General features: G+C 35.3%; 1 protein-coding gene across 6 annotated transcripts in view; it reads left to right on the top strand.

Annotated features, from left to right (window-relative positions):
• Mmp1 (Matrix metalloproteinase 1) overlaps positions 1 to 19378 on the top strand; it is a 101475-nt gene that overhangs the window by 65727 nt on the left and 16370 nt on the right. For all 6 annotated transcript variants that reach the window (XM_081769667.1, XM_081769668.1, XM_081769669.1 and 3 more), the window contains exons 4-5: positions 6916 to 7221; positions 8820 to 8968. In XM_081769667.1, the coding sequence (XP_081625793.1) occupies positions 6916 to 7221; positions 8820 to 8968 (455 nt within the window). The remainder of the gene's footprint in view (positions 1 to 6915; positions 7222 to 8819; positions 8969 to 19378) is intronic.

Genomic DNA, 19378 nt, shown 5'->3' on the forward strand with positions numbered 1-19378 from the left:
TGTTCTTCACACGCTGTATTTGTAACGATCTGACTCACCCTGCTTAATTTATTCAAGGCAGAAGCCAAGTAGGAAACGAAAATAAAACGTAGTTTATAAATTGTTTGTGTTCTTGATGGGAATTTTAGGTCTTTGTCCTGCACCATCTTTTTACAGTTCATGACATCATAATATATACGGAAACGTCCTTCGTTTGTTTGGGAAAACTTTTAATTTGTTGCTACATACGTACATTTTTCTGCTTTACTCTATCATAGTATTTGAAACAAACATGCATTTAATTAGCTACAGGACGATTCTCTGACAAGTGGTCCATTGTCAGTAATTTTTTAAGATTAATTTGAAACTATGGTGTTTATATTTTTCTATTAAGAGATAGTGTAACTTTATACTGAGACATTTAAAATCTTTTTGTAAAATATATTTACTAGGTTTTGACTGTTCTACACCATGCTCAATGCTGTTCACATCTCCCAATTTTCAAATAATTTTAAAACTAAATTCTAAATCTGTAATTATATGAACAATAGCAAAAAATATGAAGTGACCCTTTGGCAAAAATTTAACAATTTTGTTTTAATTAATGTTTTATTCTGGTAGGCAAAAACCGTAGTTTTCTCATGTCATGTTTTGCTGTCCCGTGCGTAACGGAAAACATATATTTTTCGTGTTTCCTTTGTAATTGTAGGAGATAAAGTATTGAAACTTTTGCTCCAAAATAGAATTATTATTAGTCTGTTAGTGGTACTTATTAAATTTGTTTATTATCCTCCTCATTTATTTCATGAGGTATAGAAATGTTGTCCCGTGCGTAACGTTACGCACGGGACATGTACAGATTTATGCAAGGAAGTGAATAAAATTAAGTTATTAAGATTTAAATACCCGTTTATTGTTATTGGAGTTAAACAATGAACAAAAAACTTTTATATTAACTCAAAGAAACATGCATTTGCCGAGAGAAACTAAACCAAACATAACTACCAAAAACGTCTACGTTAAGTTACATAGAAACATTTACCACGAGGCTTAAAAACAAATTATCATGATAAATCACCCTTTTTTCTTTTCATTAGAAAGGTAGGTATCTAAGTTGGTTTGACAGTCTTGTAGGGGGCAAATGGATTCGCTTCAGAGCTCTTTAGTTCTTTACAAAAATGGCTATTGGTTCTGGAACTCTATAGTATATTCTTTCATCTTTTATCAGCAAATTAGGTGCTTGAAGTATATTTAAAACTTGATCGAATGAGACATAAGATCTGTTCTTTTCATCAAAACAAAATTTTGTACAACTGTTGTCCATGCATTTCAGATTTGTTACTCTATAATGTCCCATCTTCTTCTACATCACTCTCAGACACACATACATACCGTTATTTAATCCATATTTCTGGAAGAACCCCAACCAAATTTCACTAGGAGAAATACACCTGCTCTAATATTGTCCACTCTGAGCTCGAGGGTTGGAATATCATTATGAACATCTTCAAAGTTGTATTCTGAATAAATGTCACTCTCATCACTTGATGAATACATCATTAGTACACTATCACTCTTTTCGTTTTCCTTGAACCAATCTAACTTGAATTACCTTGTTCTTCTTCACATTTTAGAGTGTTTTCCTCTTCTAAATGGTCAACAACGAAACTATGCGGAATGAGTTTCGCAAAAGAAACGTGAGAGGAAAAGAGTTAATTTTTTAACTTGTCTATAACGCTGCATCCTCACTTTATTTTTCAGTCTCACCTTGTTCCTGTGTTTAAGTCTATATTTTCTAGCCCTTTCAGCGCCACTCATTGCTTTTGTTGATCGATTCAGTTCATCACTGACAATATTATTGGAACAGAGTTACTTGCCTGTGAATCCATATTACTTAACTTTAAAAACACACTAATGCAAATCTTCACTGTGAATTAACAATCAACAATAACCAAAAAACAACTGTTTCCCTTCAATTCACTTTCCCGCATTTCACCTGACAATGACAGCGTTCAAAAGACTCAACGTTTCTCAATGGTAGCACAGAGGATCGAGCAGCTCAACAGTTGCACAACATTATGTGGTTTGAATGCCACCAATCAGCGCTGAGACAAATATCCCAAAGACATGGTAATAACACTAAGCGAGTTGCCTAGCAAAGTTCGACTTTGATACTTTGAAATGTAATTTAATTCATTTAAATTAAATTAGGGATGCCAATTTTTTATGATTGTTAAGGTCCAAATGCTAATCTTAAAATATCAATCTCTTTAGTAAGGATATTGCATAATAACAGTCTTAGAACAACCAAACAATTGCATGGTTACTTTTCTGTCCCGTGCGTAACGTTCCGTGAGTCGAAAAAGAAAACATAATGTGAAGCTAATTAAATTCTATTTTCCAATTTAAAAAATATAATGCACAGTAAGGAGAATGAATGTAGAACATAAGTAATGGCCAGTGGCGTATTTAGGGGGGTGGCTTCCGGGCATAAGCCCCTCCCGAAATCTTACTTAGTATAGTAAAGTAAATGAAATATCTTGCAGAATTTTCACATTTCCAGGCAAAACCCCCCGAAAGTTAGCAAAGCCCCTCCCGAAACAAAATCGTAAATACGCCTCTGGTAATGGCATATAAAATGAAAATGCTGCCATAAATCTCAGAGAATGTCCAATGAAATTGAGGTTGTGAAATGAGCTTTTTGTCTGAGTCCCGTGCGTAACGCTTAATTTTGGCTTATAACTCAAATTTGCAATTGTTTTGAGTATTTCATTTTATTTAACTATGCACTAATAATTTCTCCCCTAATTTTGACATACTTTTTATTTTATTTGAAAATACATTTTTGTTTAAAAAAAAGCAGTTTTTGTGTATAAATGTTTCGTGCGTAACGTTGAGAATCGCCCTAACGAGTTGTTTTGAGTCAGCATCAAAATTGAGGTTCTCACTTGAGTAACAATGTCCAATCATTCAAATTTTGGAGAATACATAAAAATTTGATTCTGGGTCTAGAACAAAACATACAGACCTTGAAATTGTCTTGTTATTAACGCCTATTACCATTTATTGATAAATAATGCATGTAGGGCCTAATGCTTTTTGTATCAGACGGATACATTTTCCATGTGCAGTACAAATGAACAGAAACGTCAAATTTTGAATCACATCAATTAGCATCATTAGCGTAGAAATACATCATCAGACTAACAGGAAATGATCCACATTTTCATGTTTGTGGCACAAATACTGTGTAATACAAAATAGGTAAGAAATAATTTATGGATTCAAATATCCAGCTGCCTCCAGTATAAAGTCTCGAAATTATGTGGACCCAGCTGTATGGACGTGAAGGGTATTTATAGAATGATTCAAAGTTAAATTCGACAACATTTCTAGTGGGATACATTCAGTGGCGTATTTAGGGGGGGCTTCCGGACTTAAACCCCCCCTCGAAATCTTACTTCCTATAGTAAAGTATATGAAATATCTTGCAGAATTTTCACATTTTTAGGCAAAGCCCCCCCCCCAAAGTTAGTAAAGTCCTCCCCGAAACAAAATCGTAAATACGCCACTGGATACATTAAATGTTTGAAAACCAAAGTACATTTGACTAAGCAGTATTTCTGAGCTTAATCACTAAGTTATTTACATTATTACTAATATATTTATTCTAAAAACAATCATAGCATATGTTCCGTTTTCACAAATTACGTAAAATGTGTTTCTCAAAAAATTTCCCGTATTAGACACACATTTTTACATACGTAAGTGGATATCCACATGCGTGTGGATCCACGTGAATATGTATTTTAAAAAGACAGGAAAACCTGTGAAATGTGTCGACGGATAGAAAGGAAATTGATGGGAGAGGTAAACAGGAATTCGCGGTGAGGATAATAGCCATTTCCGGTATCTCATTATTCGCTTATACAACAAACACCAAATGACGTAAATACGTTTACACAGAGACGGGGGGAAAAAGTGTGTTTAGCTTCTCTGAGTTTGTATATTTAAACTATATGTTGTATAATGTATTGTAACTGCATAGAGCATATACGATAGTCCGCAATTATCAACAATTATAAGAGATGTTAGAAATTTCTAGTATTATTGCATCATAAAGGGCTGATCACCCATGTGCAGTTAAGGGATGCGTGGTCATCTCATTGGCAGGCACGTTTTTAGGGTCTTTAGGCCGGATTTCGATACTTCGTAATTCAAGTAGCTTTATAATGAAAGTTTTGTTCCATCACTAAAACTGGATAAATGTGCTTGTACTGTGATCAGGTCATGTTAACTTAACCGCTCTGTTGTTGTAGAAGTTTCTGCCCTTATCTATATATATAAAAATGAAAGTCACTATGTTTGTTCAAGACAATAATTCTTGAGGGGCGCGGTGGCTCAGTGGTAGAGCGTTCACCTACGGTGCTTTGGGTCCCTGGTTCGATTCCAGCTTGCGCCGTGTGGACTTTGTGGTGGACAAACACCATGCTCGTGGGTTTTCTCGGGGTTCTCCCACTTTCTTTATTCCACCATTTCATTCATCTCTCATCATCACCGCCTCCTTTAGCCTAACCGGCATAACCTTGGGACGTAAAACTTAAAGATTTCATTTCACTTTTTTAATAACTCTTGAACTATCCGACCAATCTCGATCAAATTTTCAACAGAGATAAGCTGAACTCACTTTTTGAGTTTTACATGCCGATTAGGCTAAAGGAGACGGTGATGATGAGCGATGAATGAAATGGTGGAATGAAGAAAGTGGGAGGAAACGGGAGAACCCCGAGGAAACCCACGCACACGGTGTTTGTCCACCACAAAGTTCATTTAGCGGGAGAAGGGTTTGAACCCGGGACCCCAAACACCAGAGGTGAACGCTCTACCACTGAGCAAAGGCGGCCCCACCAACAGAGATAAAGTTCGAGCCTGGGAGTGTTTATTATTTCACTTTGACGGTGCAACTTACATGTCATCATGGGCACCCGAAGGGTGGCAGAGTGGGGCCCGGGCCCCCTGGCTCACGAAAATGTGTAAAATTTCTTAAGATTTTCTTAATACAAATAAAAAATTACCAAATGTAATATAGCAACCAGGAAGGTGCCTCCCCTAGAAAATTTTCTTCGGGCGCCCATGCATGTCACCCTTGTGTGAGCACGTCCTTTAGCAAATAATACTCCAGTGCTACCCATTACATTTTGTTTTTGCTTCTCAGGCCTTTTCTAGAAGAAAGTCTGAATATAAATTCCAAAGCCATGCTTATTTATTAGTTGTAATATAGGCTATAGTTCTCGTCAGGAGATTTGCGAGTAGAATATCAAGAAAAAATCAAAAGGGTTTATTGTTATTCTGGGTTTTAGGTTATTCACATCATTTGACCCTTGTGTTGGGTTTCTTCACTTTTATAACGAGACGCAGGTAGTAATGCAAAACTTACAATCACACTCCGCCACTGCTGCATAAACGGAAGGTTATGATATTACTATAATTACTTATTTTTAATGACCTAAGTTATTACTTGTCGTTACGAAGTACTTGTTGAAATGAGGTGTAAAATTAATGTATCGGAACGAAATAGAAAATAACGTTGGTAACAGGCCGATACATGGAAACTCGTAAAACACTTTGTGAATCATCTTCACGCGTGAAATGAGTTTTTCAATCACCAACAACAATGCTGTTCTTTTTATTGCTTCGATAGTAGTAAGTGTTAAGAGCCAGGTGGTATCCCGATTTAACTCAGATCGTTCTTTGTTTTAAATCCAAGTTCGAATTTTCAACGAACTTAAAAAGTTCGTTACTGAATTCCCTATGTGTGTGTGTGTGTCTGTCTGTCTGTTATTTTCGATTTTTTTTAATTTTGAGTAATCCATTCGATAGAGCATCAAAAACTTAATTCAAAATTTTTCACGTCACTCTTACCGTTCCCGAGATATCGGCCAAAAAATGTCCGATTTCCGGAGATTTAAGGAGCCATATCTCGGGAACCGGAAGTTATAGAATGATGATATTGGTGTTGATCAATACCTAAGAGAAATAATGAACATCTTAGTACCAAATAGTAACCGGTGGCCACTGATTAACTGTCTACTGGCCAACTAGCCACCGTTCCCCATGTATTGGCCAAAAAAGTTCGAATTTCTAGATATTTAAGCAGCCATATCTCGAGAACTGTAAGTAATAGAGAGATGATATTGGTGTTGATCAATACCTAAGAGTATGATGAACATTTTGGTATCAGATAGTAAGCGGTGGCCACTGGCCAACAGACCACCGTTTCCCATATTAACTAAAAAAAAGTTCGAATTTCGGGAGATTTAAGGAACCATATCTTAGGAACCGTAAGTCATAGAGAGATGATATTTTGCGAATTTTTGCGAGAAACAGAAGGTGCGGATAAAAAGATTTACTTTTACATGTGGGAACAACGGCAGTCGTTCTGGCAATGCTTTTGGAGCATTCTCAGCTAGTTTAGTATTATTCTACTTACTTAGAGGAAGCGGCGCTTCCACGAACATAACGCCCCTAGTTGCCTGCGAGAGCAAAATGTCCATGGGTTATTTTTTACTCTTACTTGTTTTCATTTTATCGTTTGGTATTCGGGGTATTCGGTTTCCGTACCTTACTATAGTGGTACTATATATATTACATGTTTGTAGTAAAAGTTATATGAATTTCAACATACATTATGCCTTCCTTTTGATTAAACAAAAATGAATTTAGAAAATGGTTTACTTCATGTTCATAACATAACCTTTTCTTGATGATTGACCCAGTTATACAAGCAAGACTTCTGCATATCTGGATTGTGTCCAGAACTCATAAGTTCGGGTAATTGAAGTTCCATTTATAGTTATTTTTCAAAGTAATGTTTTAAGAATGTTTATTATTTAAATAAAATCTTTATGTAAATAACAATAATCAATGCTATTTCAGGCAGCAGATGGAGGGTGAAAGACCTGACATATAAAATCTCCAAATATCCCAACAAACTGAAAAATGAAGACGTAGATAGAGAAGTGGAACGTTCTTTCAAAGTATGGTCTGATTACACGGACCTCACTTTTACCAGGAAGACGTCCGGCCAAGTGCATATTGAGATCCGTTTCGAGAAGGGAGAACACGGGGATGGAGACCCTTTCGATGGTGTTGGAGGAACTCTTGCACACGCCTATTTCCCAGTGTATGGTGGAGATGCTCACTTTGACGATGCCGAAAATTGGAGTATCAAAGGCTACAGAGGTAAGTTAACAATACTGAGCTTAAGAGGGCGTCCACCTTGTGCGAGTATTATTATTATTATTATTATTATTATTATTATTATTATTATTATTATTATTATTATTATTATTATTATTATTATTATTATTATTATTATTATTATTATTAACTTTAAAACAGAGAAACTAAGATCAAATCAGTGTCTTTTTTATTAATTTCTGGTTGCCATACATGGAATATTTAGATATTAAATAAAAGATTTTGTAACTCCATACATTAAGGTACATAGTGTATTATACAGTGATACTTCTATATAGTGGACAGTAACGGCGAACGTAAAATTGTCTGTTATTCGGAAGTGTCCGCTATTCGTAAAAAGCTTAAGATGACACACACACACAAAGTACACACAAATTTGTCTGCGTCTTGCAAATGAATCACTTGTAGCCGGACGAAGATAAAATGCACGAGACGTCATTCCATTGTTCAAACTATGCGGAAAATTGCTATTAAACAATATGTACTAAAAAAAAACTAAACTAAATACAAAAGGAACAATTAACGATAGTGTTAGAAATCCTGCTCGTTATTGTTTGGGGCAATAATTTTCCGTGTCCACGGTCGTTATTAACAATGTCCGCTATACAGAACTAACTTTTCCGTTATACCGAATGATATTCTGCTAGGGAATTGAAAAGTGGCCGTTATGTAAAGGATCCGTTAGGAGAAGTTTCACTGTATATATAATTTTGGTGTGTACATATATTTATGGATACCATCTAGTTATGACAAAAGTGAATATATAGTTATATTCAGTAATATTCCTTCATATTCTTATATTCAGTGTATTTTAGCATATATTCTCATGTAGTTTGCAACTTAAAGCCTAGATAAGGCAGGAGAATATGGAATATCACAATAAAAAAAGGCATGAATGCCACAAGTTCGCTGGATAGGCGTGCATTTCTAAGGACTGTTACGCCAGAAGTTTAGGTTTTTAGTTTTATGTAGCTCGTAGTAACAGTGATCCTTTGCTCTCCATGTATGTTATTAATACATAACTAGATATTTTTACTCTTTTTATTTATTAAGATATTAGCTATAATTTGTACTAGTTTACCTTCTTATATAAATTAATTTATTGCTTCAGAATACAATTTCTTCTTTTGTGATGTTCTAATCTGTGCCTTTTTCTTTTTAAAATTATTTCTAAATTTCTTTAAAATTACTTTTTCTTTTCCTCTCACTTTTTCCAGTACCTCATTGCTTCTTCATTCCTTCAACAATTTTCTTTATGGCAACATTTTACTTCATTTCTATACTTACTTAAGGTATCTCTAATCGTACCAGTTTGAGGACCATGGCTCAATAACGTAACCGATATATGAGTTGTACCGGTAAATGATAAATAAATAAATAAATAAATAAATAAATAAATAAATTGATAAATATGAGATCAGGCTTGAAAGAACTTAAAAGAAAAGAGCTATGTTCAACACTTTAACCATTGAAAAGTAAAATACATAATCACTCTAACATTATATAGGTATATAATCGTGTATATTACTAGTTGCCATAAAGTTCTATGTATTTTATGAGTTTTACTCTTTGTATTTCAGGAACCAACTTATTCCAAGTCGCTGCCCACGAATTTGGACATTCTTTAGGCTTGTCACATTCCGATGTAAAGTCAGCTTTGATGGCTCCATTTTATCGAGGATACCAGACGGACTTTAAGCTGGATATCGACGATATACGAGGAATTCAGGTAAACACTCTCTGCAGTGTATTTACACTTATGATTTTCCCCCCTCCATCTCTATAAACACATTTCTGGGCCGATGATAGCGATAACCGACTTCAGGTTGATTTAACGTTTAACTGTTGTAAGTCCTGAGGTGTTCTTTTATTAATAGTAGTATTTTTACTTCTTTATTATATTTTTAAGTTCCTGCGTTCTTAATTGAGTCTTAGGAGGGATACGTTGTACAGCTCACAGATGACGAGAAGAACCCTAAAACAGGGGAAGCGGGGAAAGGTCAACGACACGGACAAGTCCATTTTCGATTTTTGAGGTGTGGTCTATACTTAGATGTCTGCTATTCCGGGTAGTTATCTGTGTGCTATTCCGTGGTGTCATTTGAAACCCCCGTACGAAAAGTGGGCGAGCCCATACCTACGTCACAGTATTTCTGCTAGGGTTCTTCTCGTTATCTGTGAGCTGTACTAGGTACTCTACAATATATGGGCGCCCGAAGGGAGGGCAGGGGCCTTCTATCGGAAATCACTTTTCCATTGGTAATAAACTCAAAGATGCTGTAATACATGGTTGAATACACTGGCGGTTACAGTGCGAAATGATGGTGTAGAAAACTTGCATCACGCTATGATAAATGCTTGAATCTATGTGGCGAATAAGTTGAAAAGGAATGTAAGCTTTGTCGTTTCTGTACCATAAATCTTTTACACGCATCATTTGATGTTTGTTTCACACCAAAATGTTTTCTCCTACATACCCTTTGTTTAAGCCAAGCAGAGAGATTGTGCTGATGTGAATATGAATGATATCAAGTTGTGTGCCCTGAACATGCGCGACAAAATTAGGAATCCTGTCATCGATTGTAAGGTGCGGAATGCAGGCCCGTAGCCAGCCCAAAAATGTAGGGGGGCCCGGCTGAAGTTAGGGGGGGCGATCCATCCATATGATATTTCATCACCATATTATAGTTCATTTGCAAGCCTACCGTGAAAATTTTAGGGAGGGCAACAAAACTTTAGGGGGCTGCCCCCCTAGACCCCCCTGGATACGGGCCTGGCGAAATATGATAAGGGCTTTCGATTTCCACTTGTTCTGGAAGCTGAAAATCCGAAAAGCAGTTTCCTCCTGCTGGTGAACTCGAAGATGCTTTGAGGGCCGCGGTGGCTCAGTGGTAGAGCGTTCACCTCTGGTGCATGGGGTCCCTGGTTCGATCCCAGATCGCGCCAAGTGAACTTTGTGGTGGACAAGCACCGTGGGCGTAGATTTCCTTGGGGTTCTCCTGTTTCCTTCCACCCTTCCCATTCCACCATTTCATTCATTTCTCATCATCACCGTCTCCTTTAGCCTAGCCGGCATAACCATGGGATGTAAAACTCAAAAATTTCATTTCATTTCATTTCATTTCAAAGATGCTTTGAACACATTGGAGGTAACAGATTACAATGATAGTATAGAAAAACTGGTATCACGCTATGGTCAGTGCTTGAATATGTGGTTTATATGTTGAAAAATAAAGTAAGGCATGTAGGTTCTGTACCATAACAAATTTTGCGCACATCGTTTATAGTTTTGTGTTTCACAGTAAAACGTTACCTTTTTTTTCTGGACAACGCTCCTAATAATAATAACGCAGAAGTAATTAAGTTACTTCATAAAATCAAGCCAACTGGGAACAATGGTAAAATATTCTAACGCGTTTATTCCGTTATTTTATTTTCTAGAACACTCATACAAGATGATTTTGTCATCTCGAAATAAATGTATGGAAGTTAAGCATAGCTCAGAATAATGAACACAAGGATGGGTCCGAAGTGATGTGAGTTTTATAGTGAGCAAACATAATAGACTCCCTCAAGATGTTTGCGTTTGATCCTCCCCTCACTTTGCCACCACACTTTCGTTAATTTTATCATTTTCTTAGAAATCTTTTTTATCCTACAAGATACAAAAGTGGATTGTTAAACAGCTTCAGAAAACAGTGAAAAATATAAATTGGGGTTGAAAAATATAATTTTTTATTTGTATTTAAAACGAAAAATAAATTGAACTTTTAAAAAAAATGAATTCCAACTTGCCTTTGGATGCGTTAGTTTGTATTGAAACACCTACAAGAATTACATAGCAGTGAGATTTGCCGTTTACACAAAGCTTGAAACAAGAGGAAGCCTGTGTATCCGGCGTAACGATGGAACAGAATCAAATAAATGTTTTGAGTAGCTGTTGAATGTAATTAGTTTTTTTTCTTTCTTTCAAATCACTCTCCACCCCTGCATCGGACTAAATCTGCCTTTTTACGATCGTCATTCTCTGGAAAGGCCAAAGTTGCTAGCAGAAACGATCTACATGAAACAATTTACTTTTAAAAATACAATCTATATATATAAAAGAGAACGTACAAATCCTTTGTCCGCTCATCACGCTAATACGGCTGAACCAATTTCTTTTATTTTTGGGGGGTTATTAGGATTTGGACCCTAGATGGTTTTTATCATATCACTTTAATTTTCAATTACCAGTGTCTTGAGATAATTGACCATTCAGGTGTCCATTACGTACAAATCCTTTATTAGTTCAATCATAGGTATAAAAATAAACGTATGTATATGCAACCCGCATGACCGTGTCACTCGGCGGGTTAACATAAATGACAGGCGTTATAATGGTTTTTATCATATCACTTGAAAGCGAAAAAGTAAAAATTATCTAAGTAACAAAGTTTATTGCGTTCGGGGGTGACCGCAGCGAAGCGGGGCGGGTTAACATAAATGACAGGCGATATAATGTTAACATTTACTGCAATCTTCTATGGTTTTTATCATATCACTTGAAAGCGAAAAAGTAAAAATTATCTAAGTAACAAAGTTTATTGCGTTCCGGGGTGACCGCAGCGAAGCGGGGTGAACGCTGCTAGTAAACAGATAAAAGAGTGGAAAATACATTGTAGAATTTCCTGTAATACATCATATTTGACCATGATATTAAACATAACACACAATTAATTAGCTTGTTTAGAATTTAACACCCTCAGACTGAGACTTACAGGATAAGATGGGGTTTGAACTGCTGCTGTTAAAATTATAATAATTCATTATTCGTCATTCCAGTATTCGAACAGTTATTCGGATAAGGAATAATTCTTCAAACAGTTATTCGGATAACGAATAATTCTTCAAACAATTATTCGGATAGCGAATAATTCTTCGAAAATTTGTTCGAATAAGGAATATTCAAATAGTTTTAACATCACTTTGAACTATCTGATTTTTTCCATCAGAGATTGAACCTGTTCCCCCCAACCATTTAGCAATAGCAAATTACTTCGAAATTCTTTTCCATGCGTTCTGAAATGTAATTTCAATTTAAGTGTATTGAAGAAAGAAATATAAAGGATCTTCCAGCTAGATTGTTCATCTCATGTGAATTTACTAGTGGTCGTGCTCTAAGAGACTAAAATCTGGCTCAAACCTGTTGACGTCTGTCGAAAGCCAATGGTGTGCAAGTGCGACGTTGTCGGACTTTTGCTTCCTATCGTGTACAGGCATGATGTGAAACATTAACGCAAGAAATTAAATATATTGACAAATAAATTCATTCTCACAAGTTTATTAGCGCTATAGTGACATATCTATCATATAGACGTAAACGTCCAAAATTATTGTCGCATGTCTATAAATATGTCTTTGTAGGAATATAATTTGATAACGAATTCGCTCTGTATTTCTTATAATGTTAGTATGTGTATAATCGGCAAACACATGTATGTGGCAAATTTCATGTCAAAAGAGCAGTAAATGAGAACAATAAAACGAAAATAAAACTTTCTTGTCCATTTAGCAACATTTTTTTTTTATTCATTCTAATTTTCGTATTTATAATTCTTTTCCTATGAAATTTACCACATATATACATTCCCGATTATACCCATAGTATCAGTATTAAAAGTACCCCGCAAAATCATTATCAAATATTCTTATAAGAAAGTTCTAGATATGTGACAGTCATTTTGGGCATGAGTGTACCTTTGAAATTGCTTTCTTCTAATCGAGGAACAAAGCAATTAGACAACGTCGCCCAACTTGCATTGGATATTGTGAAAAGGAGGACACGTCTTATATGTCAGGAGGCTTGAGCCGGACTATAAAAACCATCTGTGATTATCGTAAATTGAAGAGAAATTTAATTACTTCGCGAAATTACCATTTTAGTTTAACAGCCAATTACAAAATATTTTGTCATTGGGCAATCTCCAAAAATACTACTTTTTTCTTTTATTCTCCCCCCCCTACCTCCCCTTCTATCTCAAGAAATGTGAGCTTTTATTTTTGAAAGCGGCTATATTAAACGCAAAAATAAAGCTAGTCGGTTGATTGATTCGAAGTTTAGCGTCCCATTCAGCATCAAGGCTGTATGAGACGTGGACGTAACGCTTAATATCAGATCCGAACCATATGAGCTTCCACCTGGAATTGAACACAGATTTCCCACTCCGAACGCAAAAATAAAGAGTCAGTGTGTGAAGTCTCAAATAAAAAGATACGGCGAGAGGTCTCAAAAAAAGATTTTTTACCAGGGTTTTAGTATGAATAACAAAATAAATAAATAATATATTTAATAAAAGAGTAATAATTGTAAACCGAATTTAGGACAGAATGGCAGGAGGACAAAATGGCAGGGGGACATAATGGCAGGAAATAAAGGCAGGAGGACAAAATGGCAGCGGACGAAATGGCAGGAGGACGAAATGGCAGCGGACAAAATGGCAGGAGGGCTAAATGGCAGCGGACGAAATGGCAGAAGGACAGAATGGCAGGAAGTTAATTTGTGAAAAATTATAGCTCCTAGGGCTCGTATTTTTTGATTTTACCTATTGTGTTTGTTAGTAGGTAACGGTTCTCGATTTATTCATTTCTACCTCAAATGTCCAAAGCATATAAATACAGCTAAATTGAACCAAGAGCGTAAAAGAGGGTAAATATCAGTTATCCATGTCTTTTAACTTTTTTCTTAAATGTATTTCTTTTTAACCATCTTCCAATTGATATCTTGGTTTTATAATAATTCTAAGTAGTACAACTTTATTTATGACGAAAGAATTTTCCCGTGGACTCCCTCTGAATTTCTCTCAGGGTCTAGCTACCATGTGACAAAGAATTAAATCTACTAACTGCTTTCACACACAATATAATTTTGAAACTTGGGAGCCTAGTGGTATCTTTGTGTCTGTAGTATGTAATAATGCTGATACGTTATTCTCTTGAACATCTTAATGGTATTTGTCGTTTGACTTCAGAAGACTGAGTAGCCTGCAAGTACAAGTTGCCTATAGTTAAAACATATCAGATGTACGATCTTGTTTAATAAAACCTGCCCCTCCCCTCCTCTATCTAAAAAGCCCTATATTGTTATTCACATATGAAATTCAAAGACAAAGGCAATCGTCTTTATCCAGTGATATTTTTATTTCAAGTGTAAGTATTAAAATGTGCTACGCATGGTTGCAAGAGGCTTTTTTTTTCTTTGTTAATACTGAACTTAGGTACCTAATATTGGATTTTCTTCATGAATTGATGTAAGAAGCGGCCGCGTGATTTTCGACCAATTATTTCATCACTGGTATCTATGAGCAACGAGATAACAACAGTGGAAGACAAACTTCGTTCTTCTCAAACTTGATACTTTGAAAAACTTATGAAAGTAGTTTCGTTATCCAAATACATATTCAATCAAATCAGTTTCAAAAGTAGCATTAATCTTATAATAACGTAATGGCTGTAAGAGTTACCTGTTTTTCTTTTTTTCGTAATTCAGAGATTTTTTCCTGAATTTCACTGGAGTTATGAGGAACCTTAAATTATCATGCATTGCACTTTAATCGCTCCCCTTTCATCCCCAATGCGATATTGTGTATATTTACAGCTTAGTGCAGCTTAAAGGAACCATAATCGTGCATATTTAATTTCTAACTTGCTTCCTCATAGCGTTGCCCTCGAGACGAGATGAGAATTCAGGTTTTGTCGTCTCGTGTCGTAAATGTTTGTAAAAGTCTCGTCTCTTTTTGTAAATTTATGTACAAAATATGTCCTGATTTCCGACTTAGTTTCATGTAGAATTTATCAGAATTCTTCCAGGTTACGAAGAGTTCAAGAAAGATTGATATAACGACACTTAAATCATATTTATTAACTAGGAATGCAATGGATGTACCCGATTGCAATGAAATGAGCTGAGCGAGCTTAAACTACGTAATCATTCCTGGCCATTATGCAATAATAAATGTCATTTTTAATTGTTGACAAAAAAATCGCGTGAAAACTTTTTCCCCATGTTAAGTCTATGCAAGCGTTTTTCGGTCATTATTCCTCGATGGTGCATCGGATTTTTGATTTCGACCTATGTTGTCACTCAGCACGACATACTCTATCAGCGTGCTAAGTTTGGTTGAGATCGGCCAAACGGTCTAGGAGGAAGCGTTTTTCGGTCATTATTCCTCGATGGTACATCGGATTTTTGATTTCGACCTATGTTCTCACTCAGCACGACATACTCTATCAGCGTGCTAAGTTTGGTTGAGATCGGCCAAACGGTCTAGGAGGAGTTCGCGGACAACCAAACGGCTAACCCGAGTATAAGAGCTTCGCTTCGCTCAGCTCAATGAAGTAAATTGAGTAATGACTTGCGTATCTTTAAACGTTGATACTATTACCTTATCAAATTGCATATGACATGTATACAATTAATCGGGTCTAGGAAAATTCGGTGTACAGAAAATACGGTGTACGGAAAACTCGGTGTGGGGAAATTCAGGTGTAAGGTAGATTCGGTGTAATACATATTGAATATTACCACTTACGTTAATTTACGACACTTCATATTGTGAAAACGAAAACCATAAAATGTAACGAATAAAATGTTATTACCTATTTCAAGAAAAGCAAATTATTATTATTATTATTATTATTATTATTATTATTATTATTATTATTATTATTATTATTATTATTATTATTATTAATATTAATATTATTATTATTATTTTTGCCTTGAGTCCAATATCTGTTTCATGTCTTTTGCGGGGTATTACTATGAACTACTTTTCATCACACAATGAATCTGACACTTTTTGTCAGAAATAAAACAATTACAACTATAAGTTCAGAGAATAGTTATAGGAACAACTAATAGCACCACTTTACCTCACGTTCTGCCCCAGACAGAAACATAATATAGTTGTTAGTGAATAAATTGCAGGAAACAGGATCGCTTCTGAGGAAGACAGGGAAGGATCGGACCTGGCTGGCGGATGTTGTGGAAGATGTCAGTTACCGACTCTAAGTCACCCAAGAAATCTCTATTCAACATGTGTTTTATGTGTGTTACCACTAACACTTAATTTGTATTCTTCAATTTCGCTTCAAATATCCAATATCTCATTCGAACTGTAACGTACAATGGCGAATATTTGCTGTTTTTCTTGCGGCCTGCTCTATATTACGCGAGATGAATTTAAACCAGTAAACATAGTCCCATAAATCTCCCGTCCTTCCTTGATGATTTGCAGTAAACCGCATGAAAATCGGACTTCAGTTAGAAATTCTAGAGCCAAATGGAATCCGTGACTTCTCCTCCAATCAGTCGTAGATACTTAAGTTGAGGCATTTCTTTTTACACCTTTGAGTAACATAAACAAACAATGTCATTTTTGGAGAATTTATATTTAAATATTTATTTATAAAATACATAAAATCGTCAGAATATTTTTGAAAAATCTACAATTTTCAACTTTACCCATCCAGTAACCTACATTTTTTTGGAAGTAGAAAATTCTAGGAGACATCCTCCAAAACAGCATAAGAACTTAAGTTTTAAATTAAATGTCGATTGGTAGCGATGGTCGCTTCGCTAAATCACACGAACGGACTTCGAAAAACAAATTTTTCGTCATGTAAGGGCCATAAAATGTTAAAATCCGTCGAAATCTAGAATTCAAATAATTTCAGGAACACAATTCAATATAAAGCAATATAAAGTAGACAGTAAACAGTAAAAATGATAGTAGACAGTAAAAGTACTTCTACACAAAATTTGAACTTCAAACAAATACGCTCATTTATTCTCAAAGTTGAGTTTTTAATAAATCCTACGGTCTACTTCAGTTTGAACTTAAAACTAATACGCTCATTTATCCTCAAAGTTGAGTTTTTAATAAATCCTACGGCCTACTACAACGAATCTTTCTTTACACCTAACATTTCCCACACTGAGTTTTCCGTACACCGAATTTTCCTACACCGAATTTTCCTGCTCCCCAATTAATCATATCCTATATTTTGAAAACGGGAGATCCTATGTCTACCGAAAGTTCTAGTGTTTCTTGTGAGTACTCTACAATTTGTTTCCTCCGATGATTTTTGCCCCGAGCTTCCCTTGAATTTGCCCCTATGCATATTTTATAGACTTAAAAATACAAGAGACAGTCATCAGAAAATAATGAGTACACATCCTACATATCCTCTCGTCAAAAACTTCGGAATGAGTCGAATCGATCAATTTTAATTCGCTTTCTTTGCCACAGAAGCTATCTGATCCTTTGTACAATACCGAGGTTAGTTTATTCGCAAGTTAATATGGAGGATTATGCATTTTCTTTCTTTTTTTTTTGCTTGTTACTTAATTTTTTTTTTTTTTTTTTTTTTTTTGCACATAACTTCAATAACTTTTGAAACTGTTTGTCTTCACTTGAGCATATACAGATCACAGTGAGAAATAAAGGTAAAAGCTGCTTTCTTCTAGTAATACCCGAAAAGATCTTAAATAATATATATAAAAAAGAAAACGACTAAAACTAATTTCTTTCATTAAGACACTGCTGGTATGAATAGTAATCTTGCAATATTAAGGTGTTTGTAGATGACTGTCAATTAGAATTGAAATATTATTAGCAGTTCGAATTTTGGAGCATAATGAATAAATCGAAAAGTTATGTTGAAATCTTCATTTATCAAGTAAGAAACAAAATAGTTTAAAACCCGACAATTCAAATTAACTTCCTGCCATTCTGTCCTCCTGCCATTTCGTCCTCTGCCATTTCGTCCGCCTGCCATTTTGTCCCCTGCCATTTCGTCCGCCTGCCATTTCGTCCTCTGCCATTTTGTCCTCCTGCCATTATTTCCTGCCATTATGTCCCCTGCCATTTTGTCCTCCTGCCATTCTGTCCGTTCCCCTTGTAAACCTCCTCCTCTTTTATTAAAAAAAATAATAATTAATAATTACTTCTTTTCTGATGCAACACACGAACAATTAAATGAGCCTAAAGTTTAGTTGAAGAACTCGACATGGAACTGCAACACTGTCGTTTTGTGCACGTCTCAAACGGATTCCTTTAAAGTTATATTTGATCACAAATGGTTGTGAAGGCCATGAATGCTTGCATGGCATACATAGAACCTAATGCGTATAACAACACTCACTTCCTGAAAAAGACTATTTCACGTCTTTGTTGTTATTATTGTCTTCATATTACAAAAAGAAGAAGAAGAAGAAGTTATGCCGTTGTCCTGTTGGCACCAGACCTAAAAATCTTTCAGAAATTCTTTTTTTCCTTTTCTTGAAATAATAAAAGATAAATCCTACTGCTCTGGTATTCTTCACACGTGCAGTACACACATTTGTACGTGTTTGGCACATCATTAAATTGACAAGAGACGAGAAAGGGGAGAAAAATGTTCCGCCATTTCATGGAATTTGGTCCACGATCACAAACAAAAGACTAACTTAGTGCGTGTGTATAACAAAAAACAGTAGGGTGTGAGGCAGTAATAAAAGTTTAAACTTCAGATCTTTTTTGCACGTGTATACGTACAGTCAGTTAGCCATAACGATTGTGTTGTCTATTAGTATGTAAAAGATTCACTATTTCATAAAGATAGGTATTTCAAGGTCATCATTTAAATACAAGCTCGTTCAACGGTTGAGTGAACTTTAACATTACTTTTGTTTTCATCACTAGGTTTTTCAGCAGACTTTTTGACAAGGTCATTTATAGGGTGTGAAAAAAAATACGGGTTTTTTTATCACTATTACCTTTTAAAAAGGCGATTTTTTTACTACATTTTTCCCCGTTATGTTACTATTCAGGACGCTTTGTAACAACAAAATATATTATTTCAAATTATAACGGAATTAGCTTTCTTATGATTATTTTTAAAGACCAAGCGTTCCTTTCTGAATAATTTGATTTTTTTATTTATTTTATTTTATTTTGTGTGTGTGTGTGTGTGTGTTAGGAGTAAGAGAATCAAGAATCAGGTGGTGCATGCTGGTCAAGATCGATGCACGCGTGGTTCCTTTTTTTTTTATCGTTTCCTTTATGACCAAGGTCATCAGCTATTTTTGATGTGATTCTCGCTAAAATTTCAAGTG

The sequence above is a fragment of the Thermobia domestica genome, chromosome 8, assembly GCF_964235325.1.
Source record: "Thermobia domestica chromosome 8, izTheDome1.hap1.1, whole genome shotgun sequence".
Lineage (NCBI taxonomy): Eukaryota > Metazoa > Arthropoda > Insecta > Zygentoma > Lepismatidae > Thermobia > Thermobia domestica.